The sequence below is a fragment of the Poecilia reticulata genome, linkage group LG9, assembly GCF_000633615.1.
Source record: "Poecilia reticulata strain Guanapo linkage group LG9, Guppy_female_1.0+MT, whole genome shotgun sequence".
Lineage (NCBI taxonomy): Eukaryota > Metazoa > Chordata > Actinopteri > Cyprinodontiformes > Poeciliidae > Poecilia > Poecilia reticulata.
This window is the reverse complement of record NC_024339.1, coordinates 8,658,219-8,674,046: the sequence shown is the minus strand read 5'-3', so window position 1 is coordinate 8,674,046 and position 15,828 is coordinate 8,658,219. Positions and strand designations below refer to the sequence as shown.

The following is a 15,828-nucleotide window of genomic DNA, read 5'->3' as shown; positions in this document are numbered from 1 at the left end:
TGGATGGATGGATGGATGGATGGATGGATGGATGGATGGATGGATGGATGGATGGATGGATGGATGGATGGATGGATGGATGGATGGATGGATGGGCGACTGAAAAAGTCCAAATCCTGTTGCATCGCCGTTTTAAGATGTCTATCAAGACGGTTACCTGTTTTTTGGAACACAAACGTATATAACCTATCACTTACAAAGCCAAACATGTCATGACATTTTGGATTACAGCTCAGCTTTGCCAACAGACTTAACTCTAAAATGAAGTGTTTTCCAGACTGATACGAAACAACGAAATTATTTAAAAATTCCATTAAGCAGAAGCTGGACTATTTCCTTGGTGTAACCTGGACGCCCAGCCCCCTATGTATTCCATTATTAATGGCAATATGGAGATGCTCCATAAGGTTTGTAATTGCTTCTTCTACGCTATGATTTTTCCAATCTAACTGTGTGGATACGTTTGCTACGGGGGCCACAGCACCACCAGCAAAACCCCAATGAAATCGGAAACAGATGCAGTCATTAATTATGCAGGCAAATGTCCAACATTTAGCCAGTCTGATGGCGAGCCATTGACAACGTGCTCATCGTTCTCATGGAGCGGAGGGAGTTTGAGGGGGGGGACCTTCATGACAGCGCCCCTGCCAGATGGCGGGGACGGCGGGCCTCAAAATGGATGTAAAACCCCCATTTGTTACACAGATGAAGGATTAGATTTCCAGGTTGAAAGGCTTAGCGGAAACCATGTCATATAGAAAAGACGGCTAAATTTAATTTCATGTCTGAATGTTTCCTTAAGATGATTCAATAGGCGAAGGAGAAGAAGAAGAAAGTAAAACAAACCGCTTTTGGTTTTACAGTCAATGCCTTTAAACTTCACAAGTAACAAAAAAATACTCTAATTTCCACTAAGTAGGGGGAAATGAAAGCGGTAAAGTGGCATGAAAAAAAACTGATTTATTCGACGAAAACGAGAAACAGACACTTTTTTCTTGTTTCTTTTCCCCTCGGTCAACCTTAAATTTAAATATCCCTCGGCTCTGGGCATAGAGATCAATAACACGTTAATCATGCTGATGAGAGAGCATTAAGGAGAGCTTAATGGGATACACAGACAGTGATATAGCACACAGACATCTGTTGAAGTCTGGATGCACAGAGCTTGTTAATATGCAGATAAGATAGGCCTGCGTAGCGACGTGTTGCCGCGGAAATGGAATGAGCACACGGAGCGCACGATGCTTATAGGATGATGCAAAACGGAAATTTCTGAGTCTTAGTCACTGAAACCTACAGTGCAGACATGACGGCTTACTAAAAGGATTTCAAGTAATATTGTCAGTCTTCCAACCGAATGCAGAAAGCAGAATTAGAGGGAACTGAAGAAAATGAGGGGTGGGGGGGAGTGATGTGGCATCACGGTTATCTGATTTTAATTTGGGTTTCTTTTGGGTGACTAAGTAAATGAGATAAGGCGGCAATGATTAAAAGTGACAGGTTGAAGAGGAAGGGAAATTAACTTTTCATTTTTGGCTTCGTTGCTTCAGCTAAAATAAAGAGACGGGAAGAAAAGAAAACTAGATAATTAAGACAAATAGATGACCTAACCTTTTAAGCTACGTGGGTTTATGTGCTATTATTGAATTTAATGATTGTTCCTAAAAATATTCTTCCAAACTTGAAGAAGTGTCGGATGAAACATTTTGACCTTTATGCTTTTTTGCTATGTCTCATTGCATGTGCTCAATTGTTCAAGTCCATGTTCATCTTTTTTTTTTTCAAACTGGGAAGAGGATTACTAAATAAAGACAAAGTCAAAATCTTCAACAAAACATTGTCAGGGTTTCATTATCAGCGATGTAAAAAATTTGAAATCTGGAGCAAAATTCAGAGTCTGCAAAGGTATTTATGCCATTCAGAACTTTTTTGTCACGTCGCAGCTAAAGATGTGGGGTATTTCATGGGGATTTTGGGTTACAGACCAACTCAAAGTAGTGAAGGGGATAAAAATAATAGGTGATTTTGAGAATTTTCTTTTTGTTGTTTTTATTCAGACTTGCAACTGCAAGTCATTTGAATTGCAGCTACAATTTGGTTTCTGCATTTGCTTTGAATCAATACCAGCTTTTGGTATCCATAGACAAAAAGTTATCACAAAATCTCCTTTACAAAATAACCCACACTCAGGTAGACTGGATGGAAAGTGTCTGTAAACATCAGTTTTAAAATCCTCGATTGGATTTAAGGACTTTGACTGGGACATTTCCACCTCACATGCAGCCTGCGAGCTTTTGGGCTGATGTCCTGCTAAGATCAACCTCTGCCCCAGCCTCTAGTGCTTTGCACCCTCTAACATGAAATTTCCTCCAGAATTGTTTTATATTTAACTTCATCCATCTTGACATCGGTCTGCTTTTCTTTTCCCTGCTGTAAAGAGTCATTTCTAACACCAAGACGTTGCTACTGCCATGTTTCCCTCTGGGAATAGTGTGTTCAGAGTAGTAGTTGTCTACAATTTGCCAGAAGAAAAACAACAAATTGTTGTTGTCATCTGACCAGAGCAAATTCTTCAACACATATGCAATTTCCCCTACATGGCTTAAAATAAACTGTAACTATTTCATAAAAGCTAAATTTGTGGAGTGCATGACTAATAGTTGTCAGATTCTTGAGGTGGGAATCTCTGCAGCTCCTCCAGAGTAACAATGAACCTCTAATATCTAAATCTATTAATGCTCTCCTTGCTGGGCCTGTCAGTGTAGGTGATGCCCATGTCACAGTAGGTTTGTAATTGAGATTATACTCTTTCACTAAAGCAAAACACTAAAGCCTTCAGATAACTACTGTATTGTTTATAGAGCTTAAGTTACTCAAAAGTTGGTTCTTTTTCTCAAAATTGTTAATTTATGAAGGCCATTGGTTGGTCTGGGATTTTAAATTGGAGAGGGTATAGATTTTTTCTTACTTTTATATGTAAATAAAGGTTGACAATCATCCTATCCTATAATATCATTTTCTCTTTACAATTATGCAAAACTTCATGTTGGTCTTTCAACAGGTTCTGTAACATTTCGGCAAAAACCTTTGAAGTTTGTGGTTTTATTGTCACAGTTCAAAGAGTATTCGCACACTTGGAAGGAACTCTATGTTACTAGTACCCAGGAACTAACTAATGGTTAAACAGCCTTTACGGGTTCTTGTTGGGTTCTAAGTAAGGACGCCTTGCTCAAAAACACAAGGCGATACGTTACCTCTTCAAACCAACCACATCTATAACTGTCCTGTTTGAGAAAAAGCTTTCCATTCCCCCTGACAGATCATTACTCACCTGCTCGGAGTAAAGAAGACCCCGTCTTGAATAATAACACAATAAATCTGTCTGTAATCAGGTTAGCGCAAATCTCTGCTCCGTCTGTTCTGACAGCTGAAATCAGCATATCGAGCGTTACTGCGGAGAGGTTCTGTTTGATCTCCAACTGGATAAAGACAACAAAAGGCTGCAGATGACCCTGGAAACATCAATGAAACCATGAGAGCAGGTCAGATGCATTTAATCCACTCCACCTCCAGTTTTGAGCCACATCTCTGCCGTATTGCGTCACTTTCTGAGACAACAGAAAACCAAACTGACAAAGAGTAAGTCGTGTTGTTGTTCCTTGGCTTCATATACAGAATTCAACATGTTTTCACATCCTGGGCTGTGTTATCAAAAGGCACCAAGAACACCAAACATCACACCACACATGTGTGGAAAAGTTTAAAGCCCAAACTTTAAATATCTTGTGACGCACTGATTAGTTCTTCTAAAACATGAACCGACAGCCTGGACAAGGAGAGGATTCAGTATTAAACTCCAAAAATCTGTATTTTATGGGGGAGCTGTAAGGAGGAAGCTGTGAAGAAGACAAGTTTTCACCCAAATAGTGTAAGTGACACAGCAAATATGTTAAAGAAGGCTCTCTGGTCAGAGGACATCAAAGCTGAAGTTTTTCTATGTGCAGCCGAGGCCGAATACTAATCAGTCCCTCCACGGCTTCACAATTGTTTTCATTAGCTTTTTTGCGATCAGAATTGTTCATTTTATGGTGCTGCTTCAGAAATATTTGCAATATTTGTGTTTATTTTGTGAAATATGACTTTTCGTCACTGGCCATATCAATCAAAGACTTTAACTTGGCAGCAGTGTAGTAGAAGTAAGAAATACTGAAACCTGCAGATGGGAGTCAGCAGCCACTTGAACCCAATGTTTCTGACCATTTTTGCAGGAAATTGTTAATAAACTCATAATTACGTTGCTCTTGATCTTGTTGGCATGGCAGAATCATGAAAAACTGGAGGGATTGACTAATACTGCACATGACCCTGAACATCACTCTGGTTGTAGCAAAATGAATGTTTTGCCTTTCATAGGAAGGAGTGGCACCACTAGAGAGATTTCATTAGCAGATGGGATGGAGTTAAATTCTTGGTAATCCTGAAGAAAAAAACTCTGTAATAGAGGTTGTAAATGAAAGACTATGTGCACAAAGTAACAAAGTATTTTACTGTATTTACATAGTAAAATTCTGGCAACCACAGTTGCCATTATTATTAAGTTTTTTTGTTATTTTTTTACAGTGTGGATCTTAGCACAGAAATCTGAGGCAAAACTTTAAAGAGTTTGTCTAACCAACCCAATCTTACCAAGCTTGAGATATTTTGTTAAATGTAAATGAGAAACAACTTCCAGTCCAGAAATTGTCAAACTCAGTGGAGGTAAATCGACTAGAAAACCTGCAGCGGTAAACATGTGAAATATGTGGGACTTATTTAGTAATACACATACAAAGAAACAAAACCTGTATCATTTTCCTTTCACTTAGTTATACAATCCTGCCGTTTGCTTAAAATCGCAATAGTATCGGCTGAGGGGTTGCAATGTGATGTGAGATGAAACTATGAAAAAAGCTGAAATGGTGAAATAAATGTTGGAACAAGAAGAATATACATCAAGAAGTGAAGCGTTTATTTTTCGGAGATAAGAAAAGTAATTTTATCACAGCTGTCAGAAACACATGATTTTTGCAGCTATGGATGAGGCAAACACCTTCAAAGGAATACATTTATCTTAAAGAGCATGTGCCGTCAAAAAAGGGAAACAAGCTGCACCGCAAAAGCCTTGAATTTGACTGACTTAATCTCCACAATCTTCATGCGCCAACATAATGCAAACACTGGGCATATACATTCCTTCAGGAATAATGAGTCACACGTGACTTTATTTGATCCACATTAACCATGATGACTACCGCTCTTGAAGCAGCTCTTAATGTCATCAGGCAGCGCCGGAGCAAGTAATCTCGCTCCCTTCACTGAAAAACCACTGTGATATTTTCAGAGAAATGCCATAATCCACGTTATATCTCTGTGCTCCTGACATGGCCTTATTTTTGATGCCGGTGGATTAGTGCAAGAATTAGAGAAGATGACTAATACTGTGAGTGGGGAAAAAGTCTCTGGTTTCTATCTTTTTCGTGCAGCGGCACTCGAAGCAACAACAGACGCGGCCGTACCTGAGAGTGAAGTTAGTCAGCTGAGCAGAGCTGGCCATCAGTATGTAGAAGGTGGCGATGTCGGTCTTTTTCAGAGGTTTGGACGACGTCCGGATGACGATGGCGTTCCCGAGCTTGAGGCGGGACAGAGTGGCCATCCCCTTGGGAATCTGCAGGAGCTGCACGCTTCCGATCCTCTGCATGGGAGTCACGGGAACGTACTCAGCCGGCGGCGCCGAGCTGCTCCACCGGCTTCCGTTCACAGAAAAGCACTTCCCGTTGACCCTGGGCCGAGCCTGGTAGTACAGCTCCACCGAGTTCCCAGCAGATGGATCCTGCCTTTCCCTGCCGGTGCCCTCCGACCCCGCAGCAAACCACCCCGGCTCAGGCAGAAGCTCGGCCATGCAAGTTCCCCTCTCGCCTCCTATGGCGCAAGAACCCCTCACCTCCTGCGTTTGCCAGAAAGCATAAACCGTCACACATGGTAGCTCGTCCAAGGCGCCCTCGCTTCTGGCCCAATCCCTCCCTGCGACGTAGAAGAGCACCCGGACTTTGGGTTTGGAGGAGAAAACCCGAGGCGTCAGCACGAAGGCCTGGATTTTCCAGTTGAATGTGAAGACATCTGGGGCGTTGAAGAGCTGCACCGACTGCACCAGATCCAGAGGCACCAGTCTCTCTGTGGACACGGGGCCGTAGCTGGCGTTGACAGCTGGCTGGCGGCTGGCTCTTAAGAGAACGAAGGGCTGCGTGTGACTCTGCATGCTGGAGTTCCTCATGAAGTCCTGTCCAGCCTCCTTAAGGAAGAGGTAGTCGGCGTCCCGTACCTCATAGTTGACCGGCAGGAAGACAGGGAAAGGCACTGGACTCTTAGTATCAGTGAGTTCCTTGCTGTTTGGATCTGGAAGATAAAGAACAGTAACTTACAATTTACTAAAATAAAATAAAACAAAAATACGCTGTACTGTTTGGAAAGACGTATAGCCAAAGAAACCCTTCCCTGCCTGCATGTACATTTGGTAATAAACTGCTATAGCCTACTTTAACCCAGGGGCCATTGAAGGACAGCCTATCAGCTGAGTAGGGCATCAAAGAATTAAAAAGGATTCTGAGATTAACCTTAAACCTTAAGCTTTCCCCTTTTCTCTTACCAAGAATGGCAAACAATATTACTAGTAGAAGTTTATGCGTTCCATTCAAAAACATCAATATCATAATGAAATTTTTAATAGTCACCGAGCGACCACGGTATTGAACCACTGAACAGAGGCAGAGCTGTTTGTGTGTGATTTATGGGAAAGTGCACCTGGATGATTATCTTTTACTCCGTCTCTTAAACAGATAGGTGTGGCACAGAAAAAGGCACAGCAATAAAAAAACAGGGGAGTCCGTAGAATATTACAAATGGCAATTAAATTTTATTTTTTCAACACAGTTTTCTTATAAGTTATTAAGAAGTTCACTTCGTACGGGTGAGATAAATTACCTCGTCACCCATCGGACGCTTTGTTCTACTACGATCATGGGATGATGTAACTTTTGGAGATTTGGGCTGATTCACAGACACAAGATTTCACAATGCGAGATAGTGAAGATCGATAATGCATAAACGAACAGGAAGCACATTGCAAGAAAGCTACACTTTCCCATCAGTTCTAGGTTAGTTGCAGCATTCAGATTTTTTTATTTTATTTTTTTTGTGCAGAAAAAGTGTGCCTACAATCCAAATGCTGGGTTTGGGTAGGAGCTCAGTTAGATTCAACCAAACAAAGAGTCAAAAAACTGCCACTGAGTCGTTAAAGTCAAGTTAGAGAAGAGACAAGTTTGGAACTATCAAACCTGATCGGACGTCACTGAACTTTTTCCACAAGATGAAATCAGGCAGAGAAGGTGGAAAAAATGTGGATTAATGTATTTGTAAACGTTATGAATTCATTAAATGGACACCTTAATTTGTTTTGTTGTTATTTTAGTATATTTTAGTAAAAAAAGTAATGATCTATTTATTTCTAATTGGTGTCACCCACAGTCTGAACAAGCTTATTGTTTCTTTCTGGTTGTTTTCGTAAGCTGAATATTTAAAGGTGCAGGATGGGAACAACACCATTCTTTTTATTTTTGATGTTTGAGCAGAATGAAATGATCAGGATCTTGGCTGCAGTTTTTTCTTTCAAACTTCTGAAAGCATCAATTTCTTTTAACAAAGCGTGGAAACAAACTTTTCTTGCATAACACAAGAATGTAGTTTCAGTCAACTCCAAACAGTATAATTATGTCATTTTGAATCGTTATTTTTTTTCGTTGCCTGTCATTATAACCTACCATTTGCTTTTCAGGATCACAATCTGACAAAAGGAGCACTATGTCAGTAAGTTATTATGCAATTATAATTATTATTGTGCAACTACATTATTGTTAAGTCCTATTTTTAATATCGGAAGGTTGAATATAACATTAAAGTTTAGAATGCTTTTTTAACCTTACATTTAGTGTGGGATTTTTCTCTGATTTCCATGTGTTAACAACATTCAGACAATACAAAAAGAAGTTATTTCTGGGCTTTTTCATGTGAGCATGAGAGCAGCAGAATGAATATTATCTGATCTTTACTGAAAGTTTTTTTTTTTGTCTTTTGATTCAAAGGTGATTTTATTTTAATCTCTTTTGAATGTCTTTTTAAACAGAACTGTAAAAAAAATACAAAAGCAGGCCCAAAACTAAATGGCGTTCTTCTAGTTGGTAATAATAAAATCCAACATCTGATTAAGTCAAGAAAAACCAACAAAACTGAGCCTCTCACAGCACATAAAATCACATCCGACAGGGAATCAAACGCGTTCCTACGAATCGACACGCGGCCGCAAATCGTTAAAAAGATCAAATCTCCAACAAAATTTGCGCCCCGCGCATTTGTGAAATGCGAAGAGATGTCACATAACTTGTGTTTATCCCTGAATTATTGATTGTTGTGCCTCCAGTTCGGAAGGTTTAAAGCAGAATCATTCGTCATGTCCCCTCATGGCTGCTGGCATTTGATGAGTCTCTCTATCATCTATCCATCTCATCCGCTTTTCATCTTTGTTCATCCACTCCAGCTAAAAAGCCTGTCAAGCTGGCCCGGACCGTTCACACTGCGCTGACTTCACTCTACATGTCACAGTCATTTCAAGCTAGCAGCCCTCAGAAGAAGCCAGAAGCTTTTCTTTTCTTTTTTTCTTTCTTTCTTCCCTCCTTCCTTGCCCACACAGACATGAGTGTCATTCATGTTCGCTGAGTGGGCGCCGCGCCGTGCCGTGCGAGGAGGAGACTGGAGCCTGAATCTGGGCTGCTGAGGCTTATCCTACCAGGGGCCACAGTGACAGATGTGCCGTTTGAAACCAGAGCTGGCAGAAGCTCCACTTGGAGTAAATATAAACTAGCTTACTTTATCTGAAAAGCAGGGAAACCTCTGTAGCTCTGATTAGGTTACAAAACGCTGCGCGTTTGATCATCTCTTCGGCTCGGTTTCGTTACCCTCATGTAATCTTAGTCTTTATATATCTATATGCATATATATGTACCATGAAATCTAAAGGAGGGCTCTTTTGTATACCTTAGTCTGTTCGTTCCAGGTTTTTTTTTTCTTCTTTTTTTTGAGAACTACTTAAAAATGGCAGGCTCTGAGTCGGAGATGAACTGTTCATTGCCAAAATTTCACATATCTGTCAAGCAATCTGAGAAGATTTTTCTCCAAAAGAGATAGTTTTGCTCTCAGGAGGGAAACATAAGCAACTCTGCGGCACCAACTATTCCAGCTGTTTGAGCCTCTCAGATTTTCTCCTCCTGAGCTGCTCCTGCTCCTCAGCCAAGTTGGTTAACATCAGTGCTGACGCTCCCAACTGTCTCTACAGACGGTTGTAATGAACTTCTGCTTTATTACATCATGCCAGGTGCATTTTAAAAGACCAGCCAGAAACGATTACTTTATTCACTTTATTGAAGATTTGTGTTGTGATCATTTTTTTTTGTTTTTGTGTAAGAAATGTATAAAATTTGACAAGGTTTAGATAAATCGACTTTATTACTTCTTTGAAAAGAAGCTTTAATGTGTGTTTCGGATCAATGTCGTGTTGGAACTCCCAGTTTTGTCAAGTTTCCAACAATCTGACTCTGACCTGCTACCTTTGGATGAAACTGGTTTGGATGCTCAAGGACGACCAAGAAACACCAGCAGGAGTGTCCAAAGTGGACGTTTTTTTTTTTTTTTTTTTTACATTATCGAAGGGTGCTGATCAAAAATTAAACCAATTCCAAATGTGAAATTTTAATTCCAAGTAGAGTGTTGCTGTCGCCATACAGACAAGGCAAATGCCTCATCACGCATAACAAAAAAAGAGCTACTTGGTCACAAAGGCATTAAATATGCTTGAATAAAACCAACACGAGGCATTAAAATCTAAAACCACTGTGCCATTTGTCAACTATGTCGTAGTCCACTGATGTTTGTGTTTTAGTTAGCGTTTATGTTTGTTAAGTTTTTCCTCATCAGCTCATCCCTCTGTGTTTTGTTTTTAGCTTCTTATTTATTCTTTTCTTCTGATTGTGCATGTAATTTCTTCTCCATTATTAGGCTTGTTCTTCTTTGTGTTTTTTCATGTTTATTAGTCTCCTTCCCTCAGCACTCTCCTCACACAGCTGTTCAACATTCCCCTTATAAAGCTCACCTGGATCCAAGGTCATTCTCTCTCTCTCTCTCTTTTTCTCTCTCTCTTTCTTCAGTATATAAGCTCCCTAGTTTTCTCTAGTTCCTCCAGTTTGCTGCCCATGCTCCAGGAATAAAAGTTTTTCAGTTATTTCTTCTGCTGCCATGTTGAGCCTTGTGCTTTGTTTGCATATTAGCTCCTTCTGCTAGCTCCTCGCAACGTGCATGAGATTTTGAAGGAGGAACAATGTTCACTTGTTCACCTCCACATTGAATCAACAGCTATGTGGTTGAACTTGAAAACTGTTCAGCGTTTGAACTGTGCAACGATCCCAGATAAAAAAAAACTTGGTTTTGGAATGGATAACGCAGACTCACGTTTAGCGTCTTTAGCAACATCGGCCTCAGCAAAAAACGTGCGGACTCAAATCTTAGCTTCCTGCCGCGCCAGGAAACCAAGCAACTTCAACAAACTCCATGTGTAATTTTAACTGTTTTAACATAAAAAAGTGCTGAAAGTAAGAACGCATGCATTCACCTCTTGCTTTGCAAATCATTCAATTTGTTTCTCGTAAACATTCCTCCATGGAAAAACAGTTGTTCATATAAATTATACAAAACCTAGGAATAATCTAACATTCCAGCGCATAATGTTTTTAAATTATTCACTGAAACTCCACATGAAACAAAGCTGTGATGTGGATTACATCTCATCTCTGAGCATAAATAATTACTTTAATTCATAAAGAGGAATATTTTTATGTTATTAAAATGCAAAAGTTAAAGTTTGATCAGTGGGTTTGTTTCCTTCTTTCTTTCTTTCTTTCTTTCTTTTTTTAACCTTGGATAAAACAATATCTAATGAACAGTCTTTTCCCTGTAGATTTTTAGTTTCTGCATCTGCTCAGTGTGTTTGTCTTAAAGCATTTCTCCCAGAGTTTTAATCAATCTTTGTCTTTCCATTAAATGCTTAAAGCCTGAAAATCCTCGGTGAATCCTAATGTGCACTGATGGCTTTCACCATATGTGCAAAACAACTCTGCCATCCCAACAGCTTTGCAGAAGGCAATGGGTGTCTGCATTCTAATTAGTAAATGGTGAGATGAAAAGATCTGGTTTTTCCTTTTCTACTGCTGTTACAGGTGCTTTTGGAGATCAAATGTCGGTCGCATATGAGGCGATTCGCTCGATATCAATATGTTGGAATTAAAAAAGCGCTGGCGAAGGCCCAGATGTTACTACTAGAACTAATTATACACCTGTGACACTGGTGGGCATCTTTTATCAAGTTTTAGTGGTGAGTTTTTCCGTTCGTTGACTGGCTCGCCTTTGCAGAGCAGCTATCTTTAACAGAGCATGGCAGCTTTTTTTTATGAGCTTCTGACAGTTTGCCGAAGAAGAGGCCCTTAAGTACAAAAAATATGTACTGGCGTTGGCACAACATTTAAGCACCCACTTGGGACACACACTTAACACTTGTTAATTTGGCAAAAGTCCTGTAATAAGTTAATTGAAAGTTACATTTTTCAGGGGCAATCTGCAGCGGAAAGAGATTTGTTCAAGCTTATGTATGGTAGAGGCACAAGGGCATATAGATTTCAGACTAATCAGGGATGTAATACAATATTATGTAGATTAAAGCATTGTTCTGTCCATAGGCCTATAGGTCCCTGCTGGCAGCATCATGATGTGGGCCTTTAGCATGATGTCGAATCATTTTCCAGTTCAAATGGCAAGTTTCCATTTACGCCTGTTGCAATAAATTGGTTAATCGTACAATAAATTAAAACGAGCTCAATAATTTCCATATCCGTGATTTATCATTTTTCTCTTTTCTCTCTCTTTCTGCCAAAAGTTGGACGACAAAAGTCTTCAGTCATTTTTCTTTTGAAGGACAATTTTGTTTACAGAAACATCTTAATTCGTTCTATTTGTTGTTTCTGTGGCTTTTGATACTTAAAATATCTTCCAGTTCCAGTGTAAAATGTTTGTTAGAAATCGAAGCATATTGATTTTTGAGAGGCTTTTCTTGCATTTTTCTGCCATTACCATCATGTTACTTGAACACGGTCTCAAAACAACAATACAAAAAAAAAAGAAAAAAACAATACCAGAAGTTATAGCAATAACTTCTGGGACAATTTATTGACCTGCTAAATTTGTCATTGTGACAGGCCTTGTTCCAACACCATATAATGGATCAATGTGCACTAATCTACTCATATGTACAGTTAATTCTGTGTTTTTTCACAACATATTCAGCTGTCTGTTTGTCTGTTTGCAATAAATCAGCTAGATTGAACACTTCATCAGTGACATCTCCTGCAACCAACACTACTTGTCTGAGGAGTAAGGTGTAGAAAAAAACCTAATATTCACCAATGCATCTGGCCCAAAATTAAGTAACATTTTCAAGTGGCCAAGATGAGTCCTGACAGGAGGGAGGAGCAAAGGAGATAATGGCAAGAAGGGCTTCCAACCTCAGACTTGAAGCTCATTAAGTATAAAAAAAAAAAAACATAATTAGAAACAGGCAACAAAAAAAAACTGTCCCCATTTGTCATTGTGACATTTTAACCACCACCAAATTACGTGCCAACGGGTTGGGCTAAGTCTAACTGATAACCCTTGGAAACGCATCGCAGCACCTTCACAGCTTTAAGGTCTGACAAATGCATGACAATGTTCAAACATGTAGAGATCTTGTGGCATGTGAGGAGTCATGGAAGGATAAGAGAAGAGAGGGAGAGAGAAAAGGCAGATAGATTGAGGGAGGCTTAAGCTTGCGTAGTGATTGGTTGGGATTGTTATTTCCAATGAAACTCTTAAAGCTGCTTTGAAAAATCAGATTTATCCCAATTTCTCAGCTTTTGTCATCCTATTAAAAGTCAGTCTGCCTGCACTCCCAGGAAATGGCCATCTGAGAAGCACTTTCCACGCTTCACATATATTGCCTTTGCTTTTTTTTTTTTTAACTCCATTTTTTTCTTGATTAAGTTGAGGGTATAAGTGTATGTCTGTACTTGCTTCACTGAGTGTGTTGGGGGGGGGGAAAGGGTTCCTGGCTGACATCAAAGCAGAGACAATGTACCGAGCGTATGAAGGCACGGTTCAAATTTTTATACAACCCCATCAAGTCGCTGATTTCATCCTAAATATTTAATTCACTCCTCACTACTGTGACAATTCTTTGCCGCAAGTGAGACACGTAATTATGCTCAGTTTAGGATTGCTGCAACGCTGTATTACTGAAGAGCGAGATGAAAGTTTGTGGTGTAAATGGGGGACGTTTATTTATTATTCAGACCTTCAGAGAAAGCTGCTTTAATCATGATTTAGCTGAGAGGGAGCCAGCCCTCTAACAAGAAACATGCAACGGAGATATCAAGTAGCTTCGTTTTTTTTGTTTTTGTTTTTCTTTATTACCATTAAGTACTGTCCCAAGATGCTCCAAAAGACTTTCTCCGCACTGGGACATATCGCTCGCTTAATATTAAAAAATGGCTAAAATGCAGCATATGGTCACTCTCCGCTCGCTTACCTTGTGTGAGTACCGCTGATATAGTTGCAAACACCAACAATAGGATCATCCAGCTTTGCCGGTTAAAGCTCATTTTGGCACGCGGCGCGGCTCGCGGCTGCAGGCAACTACTTTCCATCGTCCGTGCTGGTTGGACTTTTCCCCTTTCAGCAGAACGCGGAGCGGACCGGCTCGCTCATCCCTTCAGTTCGCTGGCTCGACACCATCACACCTGTGGGAGTGGGAAGTTGTAGCGTGGTCCGCGCGCGTCGGTGAAAACGCGGAGCGCGAGTCAAGTTCCGCTCATGGACTGTGCGTAAAAGCCGTGCGTAACGAGCCCGGAGAGACTTTGGCGGGTGGGTTGTGGGGGAGGGGGATGCTGGATGCAAGCGAAGCGAGCGCTGCGGCGGAGGGAAAGGTCCGTGTTGATCAGTGTTTGACTCCCGGTGTCCCGCCGCTCACGGGACTCTGCGGAGCTCAACGCAGATCGCGGGGCTGTCTTGTGCGCAACCCTTTCAGAGCACTAAAGTCATCATGTGTCACTGCTCATCCTCTCAGGAGGCAACGAGCAGATTAACCCTGCACGGGATTTTAATCTGATGATGGGAGACTTGATCAAACGTTGCTTCTCGATTTTGAATGTCTGATGATGGTTAATCACGTCAGCGTCACTAATTGTGGCGCCTGAGGTGTGGGGTGTAACAGGGGTTTATGGGGGGTTGGGGGGGACTAATATAAATTTGCCAGCTGCTTATGAATATTAATTTAAAAGAAAATTATTATTCATAAATTAATATTCATTCGTTAGTCATCAAGCTGTGAAGAGTTCCAACATATTTGTTTGTCTTCTTTCACAGGGAACCATTTTTGTGTGGCACTCATCTGCTCCTAACCGTCCCAGTTCATCTACAAACACATAATGCCATCAGACACAGGAAAACCAAGGCTAAAAGCCTAAAAACTCCAAATTTCCCCCATCTGCCTAATTCTTTTTCATATTCACGCATTTGTTTTTAACTTTCATGAACCTTAGAGATAAATGGCCGTAAAAATGCTGAAATGTTGTGCACAATTATATGATGAATTTGTTTGTATTCATTTATTCTGCTTCTGGTTCCCTTTTAGACCAGACCCTCATGACTCCCATATTGTTGGACTTGAGACAGTTGTCATATGCACAGATGTCAAGATGTATAAATGGCGGCTAATTTTTGCTATTTTACTCTGACTGACTGCATCCTGACCAATAACATCATCCTAACTCCAAACTAATGGACACCAGTGTCAGTGTAGAATAGACTATGCTCTGTAAACAATAAGCAAAAGAACATACAAGATATTAGTGCTGCTGTGGTGACTGGTGGGTGATGAAAGTGGAACTCCAAATCACGTTCTGTTTCAGTTTCCATTAAACCTTACACTGACTCTGTAAGGACGCATAACAGCAACATTTAAAAAAGTTCTTTAGCAAGAATAACGTTTTAGTAATCATAACAAATCAGTTTAGGTTTGGTGTATTGGTACTTTGAGAGTTAATCAACAATATTTTGCAGAAGGCTCACTATCTAGAGCATAAACCCGGTTTTCTTCCACTTTTGAGGATTAAAACTTACTTTGAAAAAATAAAATAAGCTATTTAAAAAAAACAAAAAAAAAACAGTCATTCATCTCTTGCTGAATTGGCCCACTTAATCTAACTCTTAAATATTTCCTAACATTCACAAAGCTGATTCATATCACCAAAAATAATCAAATTAATGTTGCTATTCAAAGAGATGCAGTTTTTGCCAGTCTTTGGAAAAAATATGACTCATATTTCTGTACTGTTCATTTGGGCATTAGTCATTATTATTGCCACTTCTCTTTAAAAAAAAAGTAACAAACTAATAATAAGTCTCTTATCTTAAAACCTTCCACAGGATTTTCTTGTAGAAAAAAACCCTAATAGTTTCTTCTGAAGGGCAGGAAATGTTGTGAAAGCTTCATGTGGATTTTTAGTGCCCTCTAATGGTGAAGAGGATTTTACATGACACGTGTGAACAACTTTCAGTTACAGCTGAAGATGAGGAACGAGATTCCTCCTTCATAGATTCCTC

The 15,828-nt window shown here is 40.0% G+C and overlaps 1 protein-coding gene across 2 annotated transcripts in view; it reads right to left on the bottom strand.

Moving 5' to 3' along the window:
- LOC103469653 (transmembrane protein 132D) overlaps nucleotides 1–14,246 on the bottom strand; it is a 42,206-nt gene extending 27,960 nt beyond the window's left edge. For both annotated transcript variants that reach the window (XM_008417451.2, XM_017306460.1), the window contains exons 1-2: nucleotides 13,754–14,246; nucleotides 5,556–6,432 (exon numbers count right to left, since the gene is read on the bottom strand). In XM_008417451.2, the coding sequence (XP_008415673.1) occupies nucleotides 5,556–6,432; nucleotides 13,754–13,871 (995 nt within the window). In that variant the 5' untranslated portion in view covers nucleotides 13,872–14,246. The remainder of the gene's footprint in view (nucleotides 1–5,555; nucleotides 6,433–13,753) is intronic.
- Nucleotides 14,247–15,828: the final 1,582 nt, after the last annotated feature.